General features: G+C 48.4%; 1 protein-coding gene across 2 annotated transcripts in view; it reads right to left on the reverse strand.

The window, feature by feature from the left end:
* LOC308590437 (SPARC-related modular calcium-binding protein 1-like) overlaps positions 1–22,876 on the reverse strand; it is a 62,804-nt gene that overhangs the window by 9,864 nt on the left and 30,064 nt on the right. Inside the window, exons 2-9 of one of the 2 annotated variants that reach the window (XM_081200485.1) lie at positions 13,868–14,066; positions 11,053–11,165; positions 10,352–10,451; positions 8,313–8,363; positions 6,947–7,036; positions 2,743–2,820; positions 1,742–1,934; positions 213–295 (exon numbers count right to left, since the gene is read on the reverse strand). In XM_081200485.1, the coding sequence (XP_081056611.1) occupies positions 213–295; positions 1,742–1,934; positions 2,743–2,820; positions 6,947–7,036; positions 8,313–8,363; positions 10,352–10,451; positions 11,053–11,165; positions 13,868–14,066 (907 nt within the window). The remainder of the gene's footprint in view (positions 1–212; positions 296–1,741; positions 1,935–2,742; positions 2,821–6,946; positions 7,037–8,312; positions 8,364–10,351; positions 10,452–11,052; positions 11,166–13,867; positions 14,067–22,876) is intronic. The other variant, XM_081200486.1, reaches the window with a different exon arrangement.

Here is a 22,876-nt window from a genome sequence, read left to right on the forward strand (position 1 = left end):
AGATGTTAGTTATTTAAATGTAATAGTGAAAGTAAGAAATGTAAATTAAGTGAAGCGATTGGAAAATTTTCGGATGTGATTGATGGAAGTCGAAAATGTATAAGATATAAAAGCATGTTTAATAATTGTTGAAAATTATATGTTAAAAAACTAATAAAATATTTATTAAAAAGAAAAGGAAAAAAAGAAGAAGCAGAGATTCATGATCCCACCTGGCAGAAGCCGATCCCGGAATAAGGAGCTCATTTCTGCATTCTTGGCTGCCGCATCTGCCTCGCAGTCCGGGGGGAAGTTCCTGCGAGAAAGAAAGACGAGAGACGCCGAGCGAATACTAACATCAACAAGAATACTATCAATGACGGCAATAAGATTTATTTTTTTTAAAATCCTACTCTTCAATCAGAAAAGGCAGCTGCCCAAAAACTCAGCGACTGTCCCTGCCCTCAAGCTTACAATATGTGAGACGCAGCACAAAAGGAAAAGGGGCTGGAAAGGATGAGGAAAAAAGAAAGCTCAGGCACCGATTCCTAGCAGGGCTGGGCGATCATCAGCTTTTCGACATCACGGGTGAGAGGGCAGAGCAGTTGAGTAGTTTCAAGATGTAGAGAGAGGAACAAGCTATCTGCACCTCGCTGATACAGCTTGTTTCTCCCTCCCCGTCGTATATATCACTGGTGAAACCGCCAGCGCTCCTGCGTCCGCCACTGGACGCTGCTAGCAAAGGAACGCAGGAGCGGCGGAGGTTTCACCGGCGATATATCGCTGAGTGAAACTGACATCGCAGTCTGCTGCTCCTACCGGTTCTGGGCAAAACAGTGGTACCTTGGTTTAAGAACAGCTTAGCTTATGAACAACTTGGATTGAGAACGCTGCAAACCCGGAAGTAGGTGTTTTGGTTTGTGGACTTTGCCTTGGAAGCAGAACGTGTTCCGCTTCCTGTTGAGTGTAAATTGAGTCCCCTGCCGCTATGGGAAAGCACGCCTTGGTTTAAGAACGCTTCGGTTTAAGAACGACTTCCGGAATGGATTCAGTTCGCAATCCAAGATACCACTGTATATCGATATATAGCCCTGGCCAAATTCCTACTTAACAGAAATATTGTGGGGAAGACCGCAAACAAACAAAACAGGCTGAATGCTCAATAAATAGAACCCCCCCCCCAAAAAAAACCCCAACAACCTGGGAGCTGTAGTTTGTCAAGGGTGCTGGGAATTGTAGCTCTGAGGTGTGTAATCTATAGTTCCCAGGATTCACGTGAGGAGGCAGGAGGATGTGTTTTCAATGTACAGTGGTACCTCAGGTTACATACACTTCAGTTTACATACGCTTCAGGTTACAGACTCCGCTAACCCAGAAAAAGTGTTTCAGGTTAAGAACTTTGCTTCAGGATGAGAACAGAAATCGTGCTCCCGCGGCGTGGCAGCAGCAGAAGCCCCATTAGCTAAAGTGGTGCTTCAGGTTAAGAACAGTTTCAGGTTAAGTACGGACCTCCGGAACGAATTAAGTACTTAACCTGAGGTACCACTGTACATAGCCTTCATGGTGCTACTTTGTTGATGATGGGAGTCCCCCACTTAGAAGCACAGATCTGTAGAGGGTCGTTTAATCCCACTCCCTGCAGTGCAGGAATCTTCTGCCCAACATGGAACTCGAACTCGCAACCCTGAGATTAAGAGTCTCGTGCTCCACCGACTGAACCAGGACCCGTCATTCCGGACTTCACAAGTCGGGCGACACTGACCTCGTCGAAGTGCCAGGAACAGGCCGGCCAGTGTCCACCCTCACGCACCAGCAATACCCCGTGGCCTGGTGGCACTGCACGGCCTTATAGGTGCCGTCCCCCTCGCACTCCGGGATGAAGGTGCCCTCCTGTTGGTGCTGCCGGGCCTCATCAATAGCCTCTCGCCGCTCCTGCTCACATGAAGGCGGGTACTCTGCGGGGGTGAGTGGCACAAGCAGCCACCAATTGGAACAAAGAAGACAAGTTTAGCGTGTCGGCATCTAACCTCTGGAACTCCCTGCCAGTTGACATCAAGAGTGCTCCTTCACTGCACTCTTTTTGGCGTCAGTCCAAAACATTTCCCCCCCCTCAAAATTTGGTAGTTATTTTTCTCTTTGACATCTGGTGGGAGGGTGTTCCGCAGAATGCGGCAGCTAGACGGATAACTGCGAGCGGCCGCCGAGACCATATAACACCGGTCTTGAAAGACCTACATTGGCTCCCAGTACGTTTCCGAGCACAATTCAAAGTGTTGGTGCTGACCTTTAAAGCCCTAAACGGCCTCGGTCCAGTATACCTGAAGGAGCGTCTCCACTCCCATCGTTCTGCCCAGACACTGAGGTCCAGCTCCGAGGGCCTTCTGGCGGTTCCCTCATTGCGAGAAGCAAAGCTACAGGGAACCAGGCAGAGGGCCTTCTCAGTAGTGGCACCCGCCCTGTGGAACGCCCTCCCACCAGATGTTAAAGAGATAAACAACTACCAGACTTTTAGAAGACATCTGAAGGCAGCCCTGTTTAGGGAAGCGTTTAATGTTTAATAGCTTATTGTATTTTAGTGTTTTGTTGGAAGCTGCCCAGAGTGTCTGGGGAAACCCAGCCAGATGGGCAGGGTATAAATAATAAATTATTATTATTATTATTATTATTATTATTATTATTATTATTATTATTACTACTATGTTCAGCGAACTTCCCCCCTGAAATTTGACCCAGTAAATGACAGCGACGGATCCTGACCCTCACCTGGAGCCTGCTTCACCGTGCGGCTGGGCTTGAAATCCGGAATGATGATGGGAATAAGGAACGGCAAGGAGGTGCCCTCTAGATGGAGGGAGACAGAAACACACACACACAAACAAACACACACACATACAGAGGCACGGACGACAGGAGAGTAGATGTTATTGGGGGGGGGACCTCTCCCACACCACCCATCTCTTTCGACACCCTCCCCATCCACTTTGCATTGCTAACAAGTTTTCCAAAAAAAACGAGACACCCTGCTTGCAAAAAAAGGAGAGAACTGCAGCCATTTTTGTTGCCATGATCTCAGGCCATTACGGCGTGATTTCCCCCCAATAAAAACAGCTTTTGGGGGGGCTGTGACCTGAAAGCCTCAAGCAGGACCTCTCCCCTCCTGCAATTTCTAACAATTAGCTTTCAGAAGCATTACTTGCCTCAATGCTGTTGCTCCCCTCCTACCGCAAGGTAAGGTAAAGGTAAAGGGACCCCTGACCCTGAGGTCCAGTCACGGACGACTCTGGGGTTGCGGCGCTCATCTCGCTTTATTGGCCGAGGGAGCCGGCGTACAGCTTCCGGGTCATGTGGCCAGCATGACTAAGCCGCTTCTGGCAAACCAGAGCAGCGCATGGAAACGCCGTTTACCTTCCCGCCAGAGTGGTACCTATTTATCTACTTGCACTTTGATGTGCTTTCAAACTGCTAGGTGGGCAGGAGCAGGGACCGAGTAAACGGGAGCTCACCCCGTCGTGGGGATTCGAACCGCCAAACTTCTGATCGGCAAGCCCTAGGCTCTGCGGTTTAACCCACAGCGCCACCCACGTCCCTCCTACTGCAAGGAGAAGCTTCTAAATGCCATTTCTCTTTTTCTATCTCACTACCCAAACGCAGGCACAAACCTAATATTTTTACTGGTTGCCTCAGCTTTGTTTTAAAAAGGCTCGTACAACCAATATTATATTTTTTAAGGCTTGCAGTGTTGATGCGAAGGATGAAAAGGCGTTAGATCGAGTAGAAAGTTGCTCCCAATTAACACGTTAAAAAATGTTACAGTGGTGCCCCGCAAGACGAATGCCTCGCAAGACGGAAAACTCGCTAGACGAAAGAGTTTTCTGTTTTGGAGGTGCTTCACAAAACGAATCTCCTATGGGCTTGCTTCGCAAGACGAAAATGTCTTGCGAGTTCCTGCTGGTTTTTTCCCCTCTCCCCCCCTTTTCTAAGCCGCTAAGCCGCTTATCAGCTGATCCGATCAGCAGATAAGCCTATAAAAGCCGCTAAAAGCGCTAATCCACTAATCCGTCAATGGGCTTGCTTCGCAAGACGAAAAAACCGCTAGACGAAGAGAATCACAGAACAGATTCTTTTCGTCTTGCGAGGCACCACTGTATTGCAAGTCCCTTATGAAGCCAACCAGGTGCCGTGGACTATAACTCCCATCAGCCCCACTCCATGGTCAGGGATAATGGGAGCTGTCATTCAAAACATCTGGAGGGGGCGCACTATGGCTAGTGCTGGTTTGTGCTTATTGTTTTCCTTCCAAGGTCACATCCAGACCTGACATTCATCAACTTTAACAGTCATGGCTTTCCCCTAAGATTCCTTGGAAGTGCAGTTCATAGAAAAAACTACAGATCCCAGAATTCCCTGTGACTGTTAAAGTGGCAGGCGAGTGCTTTAAATGCCTGGTTTCAGTGTGGTCCAAAGCAAGTGTTTTGCTTGCTTTCCCGTCTACTCAAAAGTAGACCCCCAGGAAGGATAAATGAGATTTGATCTCAGATAACGGTGGGTGGTAGTGTGTACTGATTCATCAACTAAGGCTGCACACACAGAGTGCATTTAAAGTATGTTTGCCCCGTCGATAGAATTCTGGGAACTTGTTTGCGACGGATGCTGGAAATCTGTTATGTACTGAGTTGAATAGGATCCAAAATGCAGCAGTCTGATTGGTCCTAGAACAATAGGATTCAGAATGCAGCAGTCTGATTGGTCCTAGAACAATGCAGCAGTCTGATTGGTCCGCAGGAGCCACCCAATCCAGCTCCAGATAGAAGTGAATCCACAACCTGATTGGCCTACAGGAGAATCCCAGAATTAGCCAATCACGTGCAGCCCATTGTGTAAATAATGTATATAAAGCAGATACTTTGGGGAAACTTTCATTCCTCCTCACCACTATGAGCTGAATCAAGAGCATGAAATCCGCTCTCGACTCCGAGTATATTTCAAAAACGTAGCTCTACGATGGGGTAAACTACAGGCAGACAGTGTGGTGCAGTGGTTAGAGTGTCGTCCTAGGACCTGGGAGAACTGGGTTCAAATCCCCATTCAGAAATAAAGTTTGCTGGGGGACCTTGGGCCAGTCGCTGTCTTTCAGCCAAATCTACCTCTCAGGGTTGTTGTGGGCCTTAAATGAAGAGAACCACCTACGCCACCCTGAGTTTGGATGCGATAAATAAAGAAGTAAATAAATAGTTCCCAGGATTCTTGTGGGGGGCGGGTGTGTTTTCAATGTATTAAATATACCAAGAAAAAAAGCACACCAAGAACTCAGGCCAATGTAATTTTCAATAGTGGGAGTGGTCCCTACTCACAAATCAATAGTCATTAAAGAAATGGGAGTGCCTGATCACCTCATCTGTCTCCTGAGAAATCTCTATGTGGGACAAGAAGCTACAGTTAGAACTGTATATGGAACAACTGATGGGTTCAAAATTGGGACAGGAGTACGACAAGGCTGTGTATTGTCTCCCTGCTTATTTAACTTATATGCAGAACTCATCATGCGAAAGGCTGGGCTGGATGAATCCCAAGCCGGAATTAAGATCGCTGGAAGAAATATCAACAACCTCAGATATGCAGATGACACAACCTTGATGGCAGAAAGTGAGGAGGAATTAAATAACCTTTTAATGAGGCTGAAAGAGGAGAGCACAAAATATGGTCTGAAGCTCAACATCAAAAAAACGAAGATCATGGCCACTGGGCCTATCACCTCCTGACAAATAGAAGGGGAAGAAATGGAGGCAGTGAGAGATTTTACTTTCTTGGGCTCCACGATCACTGCAGATGGTGACAGCAGCCACGAAATTAAAAGACGCCTGCTTCTTGGGAGAAAAGCAATGACAAACCTAGACAGCATCTTAAAAAGCAGAGACATCACCTTGCCGACAAAGGTCCGTATAGTTAAAGCTATGGTTTTCCCGTAGTGATGTATGGAAGTGAGAGCTGGACCATCAAGAAGGGTGATCGCCGAAGAATTTATGCTTTTGAATTATGGTGCTGGAGGAGACTCTTGAGAGTCCCATGGACTGCAAGAAGATCAAACCTCTCCATTCTTAGGGAAATCAGCCCTGAGTGCTCACTGGAAGGACAGATCCTGAAGCTGAGGCTCCAACACTTTGTCCACCTCATGAGAAGAGAAGATTCCCTGGAAAAGACCCTGATGTTGGGAAAGATGGAGGGCACAAGGAGAAGGGGATGACAGAGGACGAGATGGTTGGACAGTGTTCTCGAAGCTACCAGCATGAGTTTGACCAAACTGCGGGAGGCAGTGGAAGACAGGAGTGCCTGGAGTGCTCTGGTCCAGGGGGTCACGAAGTGTCGGACACGACGAAACGACTAAACAACAACAACATTTCCTACGTTTCTCGGGGATAACAACTACGTGTGGGTAGATCAACGTGTGCACAGAAAATCTCAAGATAAATGTTGTTTTTGTTACTATTGATTTGTGAGTAGGGACCACTCCCACTATTGAAACTTACATTGGCCCGAGTTTTTGGTGTGCTTTTTTCTTGGTGTTTTCAGCGTCTGGCTTTTGTGTACATGAGAGAGAAAGAGCTCTTCCCCCATTTTTGGTTCTAACAATCACAGAATTTTAGAAATGCAAGGTACCCTAAGACCTACAGCCGTGGCTTTATCAGCAACACCCCTCTAACCAATTGAGCTATTTCAGCACATCATATCACAGGCCTTTCATATGTGGGGAACCTTTGACCCTACAAGGTTCACTACAACTCCCACCAGCCCCAGCAAGCCTGGCCAATGGCCGGGGTGATGGGAATTGTAGTTCGTCAACACCTGGAGGGTCAAAGGAGTCAACACATTTGCCATGGTGCAACCACTAGGCCACGCTGCTCACTGCTGCAGCGGGGAAGCGGATTTTCGGGAGATGATGGGGTGGTTACACAAGAGGAGAGCCACTTACCTTCCTGCTTGTGGGGGAAGGGGCTTGGCTGGGTGGGCCGGGGCTTGGTGCCGTCTTCTGCGTTCAGGGAGGAAAAGAGTTCGAAGGCAACTATTACAGAGGTTTTAATGTCATCTACTCTGTCCAAAGAGTGGTGGAGTTCAGAGCTACAGGAGGGCTGGAGTCTGGGGTTATTATCAAGGTGATTACCGTGTTTTTCACTCTATAAGACGCACCAGACCATAAGACGCACCTAGTTTTTGGAGGAGGAAAACAAGAAAAAATAATATTCTGAATCTCAGAAGCCAGAACAGCAAGAGGGATCGCTGCGCAGTGAAAGCAGCAATCCCTCTTGCTGTTCTGGCTTCTGGGATAGCTGCACAGCCTGTATTCGCTCCATAAGATGGACACACATTTCCCCTTACTTTTTGGGAGGGAAAAAGTGAGTCTTATATAGCAAAAAATACGGTACTTGGCAGAGGATTCATGCCTCGGGAAAAGCGGAAATCCAAAACATGCAGGGAGCTGAACCTGTTGGATTTCTGCCTGCCGAGGGGCAGTGGAATGCAACAACTGGGCTTGGTCCTCTTCTTAGTAATAGCATCCCTCCAGGGTCCATCTATTTAATCCACCCCTCTCCCACGGCTGGGAATGGAACCCAGGAGTCCGGGCTCCGCCTCCTGCCCCTCTTTCCTTCCTTAGGTAAAGGTAAAGGTAAAGGGATCCCTGACCATTAAGTCCAGTCGTGGCCGACTCTGGGGTTGCGGGGCTCATCTCGCTTTATTGGCCGAGGGAGCCGGCGTACAGCTTCTGGGTCATGTGGCCAGCATGACTAAGCCACTTCTGGCAAACCAGAGCAGCGCACGGAAACGCTGTTTACCTTCCCGCTGGAGTGGTACCTATTTATCTATTTGCACTGGTGTGCTTTCAAACTGCTAGGTTGGCAGGAGCAGGGACCGAGCAACGGGAGCTCACCCCGTCGCGGGGATTCGAACCGCCGACCTTCTGATCTGCAAGTCCAAGGCTCTGTGGTTTAGACCACCGTGCCACCCGCGTCCTTAAGGGACCCTAAAACCTATGTTGGAGATTAGGGAGTAGGAAAATAGGAAACTGTCCTCTATTGAGTCAGATGATTGTCTACACTAAGTGACAATAGCTCTCCAGGGTTAGGGGCAGGATTCTGTACCAGCCTTATCTGGAGATGTCAGGATTCAAACTCGGGACCTGAAGCAGACCTTCTACAGCCCTCCCCTCCCCGAGCCACAGTCCACCCCATAGCTCTGTAGGTCGGGATTTTAAAACATTATCCCCTTAGGTAGAAATTTTTCGGCCGAGGTGTGGGGTGTGCAATCGGGGGAGAGGATCGGGGAGAAGGGGGCAGCCTTACCTTTCCGAGATGAGTTGGGATCTGGCCACGATGTCCGCACCGTGTAGGACCCTAGAGAAAGAGGGGGAACAGAAATAGGCAGAGTTTTACATAATTAAAAAATAAGTCATCAATAGGTCCTGTTTTGTGTTTCAGGCCCCCTCGGCTCTAATCTGGATTGTTAAATTGTGGGTGAACATATCAGACGACACAGCGATTCTTCAAACAGCTCTTGTTTATTCACAGGCCAGAACAGAACTGAACTGAAGGGCTCAGCCAGCCTGCTTATATAGAGCTCCACTACAACGCAACAGTAACAACTTTCTGTAACTAGCCAATCACTGAACGTCACTTTCCATTCCTTATTTGCATATGTGGACCTGAGTGAAAACTATCTACAGTATCCCCCTGCTGGCCCAGGGTGAGAACTTCAGTACATAACATGGATCACCTACTGTTTTTGGGTGGCGGACGCTATTCTTTCAGCTTAAAACAGCTGCACAGAAACTGAGTGAGTGGGAATCTGCGCCAGGAAAAGCTTCCCCAGTTGGATTTCTGCGAGTTAAAAAAATGCAGAAGCACCCTCAACCTTCTTTCCATGAGCGTCCGTGGCAGGAACAAGGGGGATCACTTGTACCCCCTAGATCAGGGATCAGCAATCTTTTTCAGCCGTGGGCCGGTCCACCGTCCCTCAGACCATGTGGGGGCCCGGACTATATTTTGAAACAAACAAAAATGAACGAATTCCTATGCCCCACAATTAACCCAGAGGTGCATTTTAAAGAAAAGGACACATTCTACTTATGTAAAAACACACGGATTCCCGAACCGTCCCCAAGCCAGATTGAGAAGGCGATTGGGCCGGATCCGGCCCACAGGTCTTAGTTTGCCTACCCCTGCCCTAGAGCAAATGCAACTCCCAGATTCCCAGCTTTCATGAAAAAAATCGCACAAGTTTCTAGCACTTGTGGAAACCCAGATACAGTATGAGGCAAAATACACAGGCACAAATCTTCTCGTGTTTTTGTTAGCAACCAGCCAGCTCCCCATTTCCAGTGATTTATTTCCCGCTATGGACAGATCTCTGCAGACGCCCATGTTTCCTACCTGACAAAGAAGGAGGGGGTTGTAATGGGTAACTGATTGAGGTTGAATCCTGACAAGTCGGAAGTACTGTTTGGGGGGGACAGGAGGCGGGCAGGTGTGGAGGACTCCCTGGTCCTGAATGGGGTAACTGTGCCCCTGAAGGACCAGGTGCGCAGCCTGGGAGTCATTTTGGACTCACAGCTGTCCATGGAGGCGCAGGTCAATTCTGTGTCCAGGGCAGCTGTTTACCAGCTCCATCTGGTACACAGGCTGAGACCCTACCTGCCCACGGACTGTCTCGCCAGAGTGGTGCATGTTCTAGTTATCTCTTGCTTGGACTACTGCAATGCGCTCTACGTGGGGCTACCTTTGAAGGTGACCCGGAAACTGCAACTAATCCAGAATGCGGTAGCTAGACTGGTGACTGGGGGCGGCTGCCAAGACCACATAACTCCGGTCTTGAAAGACCTAAATTGGCTCCCAGTATGTTTCCGAGCACAATTCAAAGTGTTGGTGCTGACCTTGAAAGCCCTAAACGGCCTCAAAGGCCCAGTATACCTGAAGGAGCGTCTCCACCCCCATCATTCAGCCTGGACACTGAGGTACAGCGCCGAGGGCATTCTGGTGGTTCCCTCGCTGTGAGAAGCCAAGTTACAGGAACCAGCCAGAGAGCCTTCTTGGTAGTGACGCCCGCCCTGTGGAAGGCCCTCCCATCAAATGTCAAGGAAATAAACAACTCTGTGACTTTTAGAAGACATCTGAAGGCAGCCCTGTTTAGGGAAGCTTTTAATGTTCAACGGACTATTGTATTTTAATATTTTGTTGGAAGCCTCCCAGAGTGGCTGGGGAAACCCAGCCAGATGGGCGGGGTATAAATAAATTTTATTATTATTATTATTATTATTATTATTATTATTATTATTATTATGGCTCGCAACCCAGGGTCACCTGCACCCAGAAGTGGGGAATCATACCTGTACAGTTTGGTGTTTCATTGAGGACTGACGTTCCACTGATTGGTTTCCCTTCCGGTGTGGAGCACCAGCAATAGCCAGTCTGTTTATGGCACTGAACCTAGGAGGAGAAGGAAGGGGTGAGTATGTTTCCAGCAGGTAAAAAAAAGGTAAAGGACCCCTGGACGGTTAAGTCCAGTCAAAGGCGACTATGGGGTTGCGGCGCTCATCTCTCTTTCAGGCCAAGGGAGCCGGTGTTTGTCCACAGACAGCTTTCCGAGTCATATGGCCAGCAGGACTAAACCGCTTCTGGCGCAAAGGAACACCGTGACGGAAACCAGAGCGCATGGAAACGCTGTTTACCTTCCCGCCACAGACCTATAGACTTCCTGCTGCAGCTTTAAATGTGCATTATTTATCTACTTGTTTAATCAATTTATATACTGCCCCTTATCCGAGGATCCCAGTACAATATTAAAAACATAATTTACATAGCATAATGATAATATAAAAATTAGAGATGGTGTCCATGCCAGGAGGGCACAAGGAGAAGGGGACGACAGAGGATGATATGGTTGGACAGTGTTCTCGAAGCTACCAGCATAAGTTTGACCAAACTGCGGGAGGCAGTGGAAGACAGGAGTGCCTGGCGTGCTCTGGTCCAGGGGTCACGAAGAGTCGGACACGACTAAACGACTAAACAACAACAATGGAGGTCCTACCTGCAAGAAGGAGCCATCTTCATTGCATTCCGGGACGTAGGTTGCGTGAGACTGACGCCGGGACTGCGAGAGGGCGGTTGCTCGGTCCTCCTGGCACCGAGTGAGGTTGGTATCTGCACAGTGGGCGGGAGGAAAGACACAGCATCAGAAATGAAGCCTGCTGGAGGCATCAAGGGTACCTCTGAGCAGGTACAGAGAGCCCTTCTCTCACCACGGCACAGGAAAGTTGGAGGATCTCAGGCCCAGAGGCAAAATGCGGAATAAGGATAAACGGAAGGGATAACTTTAGGAAATCAGGATGGAAAACCACAGTAAATACAACAGGAAATGGGAACAGAAGATACAGAACTTGACGTGAACTAATGAATACATAATAAGAAAATGAGGGAGTAAGAGAATTGGGGGATGTTATTTTAATATATGATCACAGTGGAGAGGTTCTTGGGTGGCCAAAAATGGAAAGATTAATTGCTTGATAGGGAGAAATTGTTGTTGAAGTTTGATTAAAGAAAAACTATTGCGGAAATTTATTAATAGAAATGGTTATTAATTAATTATCAGCTGATTAATACACTACAGCCTTTTAAATGTGTTTTTTTTGGGGGGGGGGTATTATTTTTGGAGTTTTTTGTTTTAACTATTTATTTGTGTTTTTATCTTGTATTTTTATCTTACAAACCGCCCTGCGACCTTTCGATGAAAGATCAATCTAATAAAACAACAACAACAATTAGGGAACTCCTACTGGACTTTTTGTCTAAATGGAAAATGAATTGATCTAAGACTTATGAGTTGGGAGATTGCGAATATATTACCTAACAAAAAGTAGATCAGTTGGATGTCATCCTAGAGTGAATATTTCAAAAAAATTATTTTACGTAACGGACAGATGGCAGTCCTTTTTATTTTTCCTCTTTTTGGTTTTTTGGTTTTCCCTTTGGTGTTTCCTTTCCATTTTTCTCTTTCCCTCTAGATTAGTTTCTTTTATCTTACAGCATTATGAAAAATCAAATTAAAAAAGGTTATATTATATCGCAAAATCTGGAAGTATGAATTGTTGAAGGAAATGTGGAGTAATGGGAACGTACAGTCATATGTGGTGGGATTGTCCATTAGTTAATGAATTTTGGAAACAGATTGGTATAGAAATATCGGGAATTGTGGGTAGGAAGGTGGGAATATCTAAATTAATGGTTCTTATTAGTCTGAGTAGCACTGAGCTAAAAACTAAAGAGGAATGTAAATGGGTAAAATTGATGGTAACTGCAGCCAGACAGGCTATAGCGAGTACCATATTTTTCGCTCTATAGGACGCACTTTTTCCCCTCCAAAAATGAAGGGGAAATGTGTGTGTGTCCTATGGAGCGAATGCAGGCTCCTTGGCTTCAGCGATAGCAACACGAAGCCTCTGAAGCGCAGAGGGAGAGCTTCCCCCATGCTCCAGAGGCTTTGCGTTGCTTTCGCTGAAGCCGCCTGAAGCCCCCGGAGCGCAGGGAACTCCCGCTGCGCTCCGGGGGCTTCAGGCAGTTATCCACAAGCCTTCGAAGCGCAGCAGGAGTTCCCGCTGCACTCCGAAGGCTTGCGGATAGCCGTCTGAAGCCTGAAGAGCGAGAGGGGTCGGTGCACACCGATCCCCCTTGCTCTCCAGGCTTCGCTTCGCTGGAGAGGCACTGCACAGTTTTCCCTCTCTGCGCAGCGCCCCTTCAGCGAAGCGGGAGGAGAAATGGAAAGGGCTCCATTTATCCTGCCGCTTCGCTGAAGGGGCGCTGAGCGGGGGGGATCCCCCCCCCCCGTTCTCCCCCTTCTATGGTCTGGTGCGTCCTATAGAGCGAAAAATACAGAAACTGGAAAAATGCAGAAGAGCTAGGGGTGAACCAATGGAGGAAAAAACCGAATAATATTATAATTTTAGAATATCTAACTGTGAAGATACACAGAATAAAAGGGTTTGAGGTCAGTGAGAAAGAGGAGGATTGGTTTGAGAAGATTTTGAATTATTTGGGTAGGTTTGAACAATTTGGGGCAACTAAAATGTTAAAAGTTAAATAAACCTTGTGGATGGAGCATAGCTGTCAACTTACAGATTTGAAAATAAGTGACCAGCAGCCTCGAAAATAAGGGATCAGCAGCCAAAATAAGGGATTTTCCCAGCACAGGTATGTTCAACTTCTGAGCCCCTCCGAGCCAAAGGCAGAAAGCCCAGCCAGCAGCCTCAAGTGGTGGTTCCCACAGCACAGCAACCCAGCAAAGGGGATGCAGCAAGGAAAACCACTGTCACCTCTCCGCTGGGAAGCGCTGAGCAAAGGCGAGTCTCCAGGCAACGTGGCCGATTTGATCGGCACAAGGCATGCAAGCTCCACCCCCCAGTCGTTCTTAGACTCCTTATTGGGTGAGCAACGCAGCCAAGCAACACAGTTGGAGCCTCCCTCCTCCCTGTCCGGCAGGGAGGGAGGGAGGGAGAGGAGCTGCTTCCTTTGAAACCTGGGAAATTTAAGGGACACCATCAATAAGGGACAGCAGCGGGACACGGCGCTGGGGTAAGGGACTTTCCCGCCAAATAAGGGACGGTTGACAGCTATGGGATGGAGGAGTATTAACACATATAAAATTGTACATATGGTTGATTTGAATATGTTATTATCGATTATGTATACCCAATCTATCAGTCGCCTGGGGGGTTTCACTGTTTGTGTTTTGGTTGTTGGTAAAAATTAAAAATTTTAAACATTGAAAAAGAGATTGAAAAATAGAAAAAGAGATTCCCTCTGTCCAGTCCCCCACCACTAGGCCACACTGCCAAACCTTCTCTACCTACAGTTGGGTTCCCGGTGGGCTGCCCCACCGCAGCGGAAGCGAGGCAGGGCTTCGAGGGAACGCTCGCGGCATCGAGCTTTCTGGAAGGCGCACGGGGACTTGTAGAGCTTGCCGTCGGAGGCGCAAACTGGGCGCCCGCGTTCGTGAGGACACTCCAGCGGGCATGCAGACTCCTCTGGGTCGCTCTCGGAGATGATGAACTGCAAAGAAGACAAGGCGGGCATCAAACAGGGCACAGAGCAACACCGATTATCTTGTTTTGTTTATCTATTTATTAAATTTATGCACAGCCCTTCATTTGAGGACCACAGGGCGGTTTGCGATATGTTGCAGGAAATTATGTATAGGTTGGGGGGGTTGCCCCTCCAGCAGATATCATGCCCATGCAGCCCACTACCAAAATCAGCACAATCGCTTTTGTGACTTTTGTGATTTGTCCCCACAAAACACTTCATCGCAGTTTCTTCCTATCTATTCAAAGGGCCTTTGCTGCACGATACCAAATGTAAGAATTCACTGATAAATGCATCTATGTACTGGCTCACTGATGCATTTATCAGTGAATTCTTACGTTTGGTATCTTGCAGCAAAGGCCATCTATGTACTTGCTCACTGTGCCAACCTAGCAGTTTAAAAGCACGTCAAAGTGCAAGTAGATAAATAGGTACCGCTCTGGCGGGAAGGTAAACGGCGTTTCCGTGCACTGCTCTGGTTCGCCAGAAGCGGCTTAGTCATGCTGGCCACATGACCCACCCAGAAGCTGTACGCCGGCTCCCTTGGCCAATAAAACGAGATGAGCGCCGCAACCCCAGAGTCGGCCACGACTCGACCTAATGGTGAGGGGTCCCTTTACCTTTACTGGCTCACTGGGAAAACTTCAGAAATTCATATAGACATGTGAGCTCAGCTACTCAGCAGCCCCTCTGCCTGAGTGATAATCCCTGGCATCCTGATACCTGAGGGCCAGACAGGTAGCCATTCCAGAAATAACAAACCCAGATGAAGACAAAAGGGTGTGATTAACTTGGCTGGGAAACAGGGAAATGTAAATATTTCTTTTGTTACACTTGATGGGTGTTTGGTGGAGGGCAAGGGGAACCATGGGGCAGGGTCCAGGATGCTCAGATTACGGCCCCCAGACCTCCCCTTTCATGATGTAACCGTGATGTAACCGTGATGTAGTTTGAGGGGGTGTAACATGGGGATGAGCAGCTAATAAAAGTTTGGGTTCTCTTTTGTTCGGGGCTTCCATCTTGTTCCACCTGGTGGCAGGTGGGAGTCCTGTCGCGACAGTCTTCAATCAAGACCAAGCCTACTGGCTGCTGTTTTGCTCTGGTATTCCTGGCTGGTGTCCTTGTCTTTTGTCCAAGGGAGCCCTCAGATTTCTCCATTAAGAGTTACAAAAACACGCAAATGGACACCATAGCACCAAACAGCAGTTCAGGCCAGATTGCTCTGTACGTAGTTAAAACCATTCCTGTTTATCAGTCACCGTGTCCAAGACAACAGACATTCTCATCATTAGCACCCGAGATTTAATCGCCACCGGCTCAAGGCGAGTTACACATTAGCTGATTAAAGACAGTTAAAAGCACAAAACAATAACAAACACATTTAAAACAAGACTGAAACCCTAACAAAGCGGTCAAGTCCCGTTTATCCAGCTGAGAGAGCCTGCCAGAACTTTTAATGTCTTGCAACTGTTTCCGGAAATTGGAGATAGTGAGAACCGGCTGTATCTCAAGAGGGATACTATTCCTCAGAAAAGATGATGTTAAAGTTATTACTAATAAGAATTTCATTTATCAGTATAAAGCAATTGCATATACAGTGGTGCCTCGCAAGACGAAATTAATTCGTTCCGCAAGTTTTTTCTTCTTGCGAGTTTTTCGTCTTGCGAAGCACCGTTTCCCATAGGAATGCATTGAAAATCAATTAATGCGTTCCTATGGAAACCGCTTGCCTGGCTGGCGGTGCGGAGAAGGGCTTTTCTCCCCACCGCAAGCCTTCAGGACAGGTACGGGAACAGAGGGGAAGGGGCGCAGCGCTTCTCCTCTGTTCCCGGGGCTTGCGGTGGGAGGAGGGTTTTTCCTCCCCACCGCCAACATTCAGAACAGCATTCTGAATGTTGGCGGTGGGAAGGAAAACCCTCCTCCCACCACAAGTCTTCAGGACAGCCATCCGAAGGCTGGCGTGGGGAGAAGGGCTTTCCGCCCCACCGCCAGCCTTCGGAGCAGCCTTCCGAAGGCTGGCGCGGGGAGAAGGGCTTTCCGCCCCACCGCCAGCCTTCGGAGGAGCCTTCCGAAGGCTGGCGCGGGGAGAAGGGCTTTCCGCCCCACCGCCAGCCTTCGGAGGAGCCTTCCGAAGGCTGGCACGGGGAGAAGGGCTTTCCGCCCCACCGCCAGCCTTCGGAGGAGGTCCGAGGACAGTGGGGAAGAAGCGCTGCGCTTCCCCGCTGTCCCGGAGATTCCCCTATGGGCTTTCGTCTTGCGAAGGAAGCCCATAGGGAAATTCGTTTTGCGAAGCGCCTCCAAAACGGAAAACCCTTTCGTCTAGCGGGTTTTCCGTCTTGCGAGGCGTTCGTCTTGCGGGGCACCACTGTATATCATTTGCAAGACATAACAGCAATTGCATATAAAAAGATTCAGATAAATGTAAGTCTTTAAGCAAAATGTTTTAGAAACCAGAGGCCTTTCTACTTGGAATAATAGGAATGGAACTGCCCAAAAAAGATGTCAAACTATTTTTGTATGCCACCACAGCGGCAAGACTGCTGTTAGCCAAAAATTGGAAATCCCAAGAAATCCCAGCTGTGGAAGAATGGCAGATGAAAATGTTGGACTTTTTGGAGAAAGCTGACTTGACTGGAAGAATCTGCGACCAGAAAGAAGAGGAATATCAAGAAGTTGGAAGAAATTTAAGGACTATTTGAATAAATATTGTAATATAAAAAATTAGAAGTCACTTGAAAGCACCAAATAGGTCTAGGATTAAATTAGGATCTAATTGTAAGTAAGGTGGATTTAGAACTGTAAGAAAAGAGAAAATGATAGTTAATTGCTGGAAATAATTTTAGTAAGAGAAATTGGGTTTTTAAGGGATATGTGTTTAAGATTTGTTTTTTGTTTTTTAGTACTGTACTGTATTGTGTTTTCTTTTTTCTATGTTATACTTGTTATAATTGTGGAAAATTTAATTTAAAAAAATAGGGGGGGGGGGGTTGGAAATAAGCAAAATGTTTTGGTTTCTGCCTTCTTCAGCTGCTTTGTCTGGTGTCCAGGGCTGCCATAGGTCTGGGATTTCAAGGGTGGAATTGACATCCAGGGGGATTTCCAAAAGGCGGCGCTTTGTCAGGTATCTTAGAAAAGTCAATCGAAAAATGGAACAACTCTGGGGTTGGTCTGAGAAAAGCTGAACAATTTCAGTGGTTTCCTAAAATCAGTAATTTTGGGGCCATCCTAAAATAAAGCTCCACAACTTTCAGGGTGGTCCTGGTTTTTACTTTTTGAAAGATGGCAACCCTACTGGTGTCAATCAAAAGGTGACGGACAGAGGTGGCACCTATGGAACACTGAGGAACGAATATTCCAAAGTGTCTCATTGGCTGTAGCTGAGTGGTGTTGGGTATAAAAATGGCCTGAGGGATAGCTCAGTTGGTAGAACATGAGACTCTTAACCTCAGGGTCGTGGATTTGAGCCCCAAGTTGAGAAAAATATTCCAGCATTGCAGGGGGTTGGACTTAGACGATCCTTGCGGTCCCTTCCAACTCAAAAATTCTATGATTAACACAAATCACAGCTGAATTAAAAGAGGCGGTTATAATTAGAACTTTTTGTGTGTGCAAAGGTCATTAGAAGTCGTCGTTGTCAACCTCCAAGGAGCTCTAGTAGGCTTACCTGCTACTCCCTTCTGGATTTTATCCTCACAACAACCTTTTGAGGTAGGCTCAGAGACGGCGATTGGCCTATGGCCATGGGTGAATGGAGATTCGAACCCTGGCCTCCTTAGTCCAACTCGCAACACCCCGTGAGCGCTTTTGATTCAGATTTTTGTGGCATCAATTAAGTGTTTTAAATTTGTTGTTAGCCACCCTGAACTGGGAAGGGCAGGGTATAAATAAAATCATCATCACCATCATCATTATTATTAAATTGTGCTGGGTTTGCCCATGTTCGCCTTTGGCAATGCCACAACTCCATTTGGGGTGGTCTCTGAGCATGTGCAGAGTGCCCTTCCATCCCCACTAAATGACCTCAGAGAGTCTCCTCCACACAGAAAGAATTAGGAGGCTTCTTGCAGATTAGAGGGTGGTGGCTGGAGCTGAGAGACTCGGCCGCTATCTGATGCCCTCTGCTTTGGGAGTGCTGGGAGTTGTAGTCCGCAGCGCCTAGCCGGCACCAGGTAATAGCAAGGACCATGCTAGAAATTAGGTGCTGGGGAGGGGGCTGTACCAAGCAACCTGCTACCCAGTGGCGTAGCGTGGGGGGTGCAGGGGGGGCCGGGCGCACCGGGCGCAACATCTGGGGGTTAGGGTTAGGGGGCGCAAATCCACGGGTTAGGGGGCGCAAATTACTTGCCTTGCCCCGGGTGCTGACAACCCACGCTACGCCACTGCTGCTACCTCCGTCGAGGGTCCAAGAAGGCATCTTTTGACTGCGGAAAGGGAGACCAGGCCACCCACTTTTCCACCCAACACTGAAGAAAAAACTGTGTGTTTTCCTAGCAGGATAGAGAGTGATTGTTGGAACACAGACTCTGAGCTGGTTTGTGTTCGTGTCTGAGTTGCATGCATTCTCACAACAAGGAAACCGACTCGCACGCCCCTCTCCCCTCCCCAGAGCTTCCCGTCTCTCCTTGCAATCGCTTACCTGGTCCTCTCTCCTCCACACACCCCCAGCCCTGCCTGCCCCACTTTCCTTCTCTTCCCACCTCCCCTCGCTGCCATTCCGCCCTGCCCCTAGGGGGTGCCGTACGAACTGTGTACCTTGGCAAGCGTTAGGGCCGGCCGGTGAAAGGAGTTAGTTTAACTAATTGCCGTGTAAATAAACACACAGGGGGAAGGCGGCCAATCAAAAGCCGGCGACGGCTCAAGACCTAATTTTTGTTTGATGTACAAGGAGACGTGGATTTTCCCCCCTCCTGGCAAGAGTCCAGACCGCAGGTGTGCATTGGGGGGGGGGCTAAGGGGTTATGGGGGGCAGGGAGCTGGTGTGCCCGTGTGCAAAAACACAACCACTTTGAACAGCTGTAGAAAAGGAGGCCGTGGACTTAAAACTTTGCAAATCCGTTGCTTCAATACCCTCCAACATTCGTCCGATGAAAATAAGGACATTTCTTATTCTTCCTTGCCCATCAACTCTGCCAGGTGTGGCTGATGGGAGCTGGAGCCCAACCACATCTGGGACCCCCCCCCAGTTTTCTTGATAGAGCCATGTAAAAGGGTAAAGGGACCCCTGACCGTTAGGTCCAGTCGTGGCCGACTCTGGGGTTGCGGCGCTCATCTCGCTTTACTGGCCGAGGGAGCCGGCGTAGAGCTTCCGGGTCATGTGGCCAGCATGACTAAGCCGCTTCTGGCGAACCAGAGCAGCGCACGGAAACGCCATTTACCTTCCCGCCAGAGCGGCACCTATTTATCTACTTGCACTTTGACGTGCTTTCGAACTGCTAGGTTGGCAGGAGCTGGGACCGAGCAACGGGAGCTCACCCCGTCACGCGGATTCGAACCACCGACCTTCTGATCGGCAAGTCCTAGGCTCTGTGGTTTAACCCACAGCACCACCCGCATCCCATTTTTCCTTAGGACGTCCCTATTTTCACTGGAAAATGTTGGATGGTACAGAGTTATCTGACCCCTGAGCCGTCTGAAGGCAGTGCTGTATAGGAGAGTTATTAAAAAATGCTTAATGTTTTATAATGTTTCTGTATATGTTGGAAGCTGCCTGGAATGGCTGGGGCAACCCAGTAAGATGCGTCGGTTATAAATAGCAAAAATATCATTATGGAATGGGACCTCCATATTTTCATGGGAGAAATGTTGAAGGGTATGCTTAGGAGCTTTGTGGCTAAATTCCCTGTCAGGGAACTGACATCAGAGCAACGGGAGAAGGAGAGGCTCTCCGATTCTGCAGGGGAAGGTACCAGCACAAGGGGGAGACGCAGCTTGATAGAGGGGGAAGGAAATCAGCGTAACACCAAGGATCCAGGAGAGCAAATGGCAGAGGAGGTGGAAGGGCTCCGGGATTCTTCCTTGGAAGTCAGTGAGGAGAGTACTGGTCCTCCACTACCCACGCCCTCCCTGCGCAGGAGACTTCCGCGCAATGAGAGGCGGAGACGATTGGGTGTCAAACAGCTTTTATGCTGGCAAAGGTTTAAGAAACGCCCACAGACAGATTCTGCTAGCGACTGAGGCAGCCACGCTGAGATGGGCTGTGCAGTCAAAACGGATTAAACTATGCAACCAAGCTTCAAAGTGGGAAAGTTTACGCACGAGTAACTCCCAACCACTACATTCCCCTTACTGTTTTTATTATTATTCTAGAATCACTTTGACGTGCTTTTGAACTGCTAGGTTGGCAGGAGCAGGGACCGAGCAATGGGAGCGCACCGTCGTGGGGATTCGAACCGCCGACCTTCTGATCGACAAGCCCCAGGCTTGTGGTTTAACCCACAGCGCCACCCGCGTCCCATGTACGTGCTTGCAAACAGCCGCAAGGCAGGCAGGGGCACAACAGGTGGAGTTCTTCCTGGCATGGAGACGCTGCCATGGGATATAGCACTCTGAAGCGGCTGAGCTTTTAAAGAATCCTTGGAGCTGCTGTTTGCTAAGGGTGATGGGAGTTGTTAGGAGACCCCTACTCCCTTCCCAGAACTATAGTTACCAGAGTAGATTATTATTAATAATAATAATAATAATAATAATAATAATAATAATAATAATAATAATAATTTATTATTTGTACCCCGCCCATCTGGCTGGGTTTCCCCAGCCACTCTGGGCGGCTTCCATAGAAACCAAAAATACACTAAAATGTCACACATTAAAAACTTCCCTGAACAGGGCTGCCTTAAGATGTCTTCTGAATGTCAGGTAGTTATTTATCGCTTTGACATCTGATGGGAGGGTGTTCCACAGGGTGGGCGCCACTACCGAGAAGGCCCTCTGCCTGGTTCCCTGTAGCTTTGCTTCTTGCAGTAAGGGAACCGCCAGAAGGCCCTCGGCGCTGGACCTCAGTATTCGGGCTGAACGATGGGGGTGGAGACACTCCTTCAGGTATACTGGGCCGAAGCCATTTAGGGCTTTAAAGGTCAACACCAGCACTTTGAATTGTGCTCGGAAACGCACTGGGAGCCAATGTAGGTCTTTCAAGACCGGCGTTATGTGGTCTCGGCGGCCGCCCCCAGTCACCAGTCTAGCTGCCGCATTCTGGATTAGTTGTAGTTTCCGAGTCACCTTCAAAGGTAGCCCCACGTAGAGCGCATTGCAGTAGTCCAAGCGGGAGATAACTAGAGCATGCACCACTCTGGCGAGACAGTCTGCGGGCAGGTAGGGTCTCAGCCTGCGTACCAGGTGGAGTTGGTAGACAGCTGCCCTGGATACAGATTAACAGCTGGTCCTTCTTCCCAGGGAACTCTGAGCTAAATCCTGCCTCCGACGAAGTTAAGCATCAGCAACAACCTTATGCCTCAGGGTGGAAAACTAATACCTACAGGACTGCCTCTCCTGGTATGCCCCGCAGAGGACCTTAAGGTCCACAAACGACAACGTTTTGGAGGTCCCAGGTCGCAAGGTGGTTAGATTGGTTTCAACTAGGGCTAGGGCCTTTTCAGTACTGGCCCCGATTTGGTGGAACGCTCTGTCACAAGAGACCAGGGCCCTGCGGGACTTGACATCTTTCCGCAGGGCCTGCAAGACAGAGCTGTTCCGCCTGGCCTTCGGCTTGGACTCAGTCTGACCCTTAGGTCTTCCCTCCCCTTATGGTTTTGATCTATGGGCTACTTTTAAAATGAGGCTGCATTTTAAATTGCATTTTAACCTGCATTTTAAATTGTTTTTTTCTTTCTTCCTTTTTCCTATTATGTTTTTACAGTGGTACCTCGGGTTAAGAACTTAATTCGTTCTGGAGGTCCGTACTTAACCTGAAACTGTTCTTAACCTGAAGCGCCACTTTAGCTAATGGGGGCCTCCTGCTGCCGCCGCGCCGCCGGAGCACGATTTCTGTTCTTATCCGGAAGCAAAATTCTTAACCTGAAGCACAATTTCTGGGTTAGCGGAGTCTGTAACCTGAAGCATATGTAACCCGAAGCGTATGTAACCCGAGGTACCACTGTACTGTTATTTTACTTTTGTTAGCCGCCCTGAGCCCAGCTCTGTCTGGGGAGGGGTATAAATAAAATTATTATTATTATTATTATTATTATTATTATTATTATTATTATACACACACACACACTCTCTCTCACTCCAGACCCAAGGGGGCAGGTGACCCCCTTTCTCCCTTCCTGCTCCTGAACAGCCATCCATTTTAGCTTTTGGTTTCTCCAGCAAAGAGTAGCTTGTTGTGGATTCCCTCAGGGCAGGGTGGGATCAGGGCCTCTGCCAAAACCACCAGCCCAGCTCCCCTGCCGAGAGATTGGGGAGCCCTGCCAAAGCTGGCCACTTCTCTTCTCTTTTCCACACAACCCGGCGCTGCTCAATTTTTGATTTATGGACCCGAGGAGTGTCTCTTAGCTCGCTTGCCTGTGCAGAAAAGCAATGACGGCATGCAGGTCTATACAGATTCGGTTCCCTGGGCCCGTCCTCTGTGTCCCCTCGCTGCCTCAAATACCCAGGAGGAGGGAACTGTATATTTATTTCTGGGTCGGACAACATAGATCTTGCCGGTATGCCCGGGCAACAAATTATTCCATTTCCCCGGCGTTTCTCCCATTGTTAGTTTTCACACCAAAAGCCACTTCTGGAAAACAAATGGAGCAGAGTGTTCATTTCTGTGTTCCCTGATTCCAGAATCA

This window comes from Podarcis bocagei, assembly GCF_964188305.1.
Source record: "Podarcis bocagei genome assembly, chromosome: 7".
NCBI classification, from domain to species: domain Eukaryota; kingdom Metazoa; phylum Chordata; class Lepidosauria; order Squamata; family Lacertidae; genus Podarcis; species Podarcis bocagei.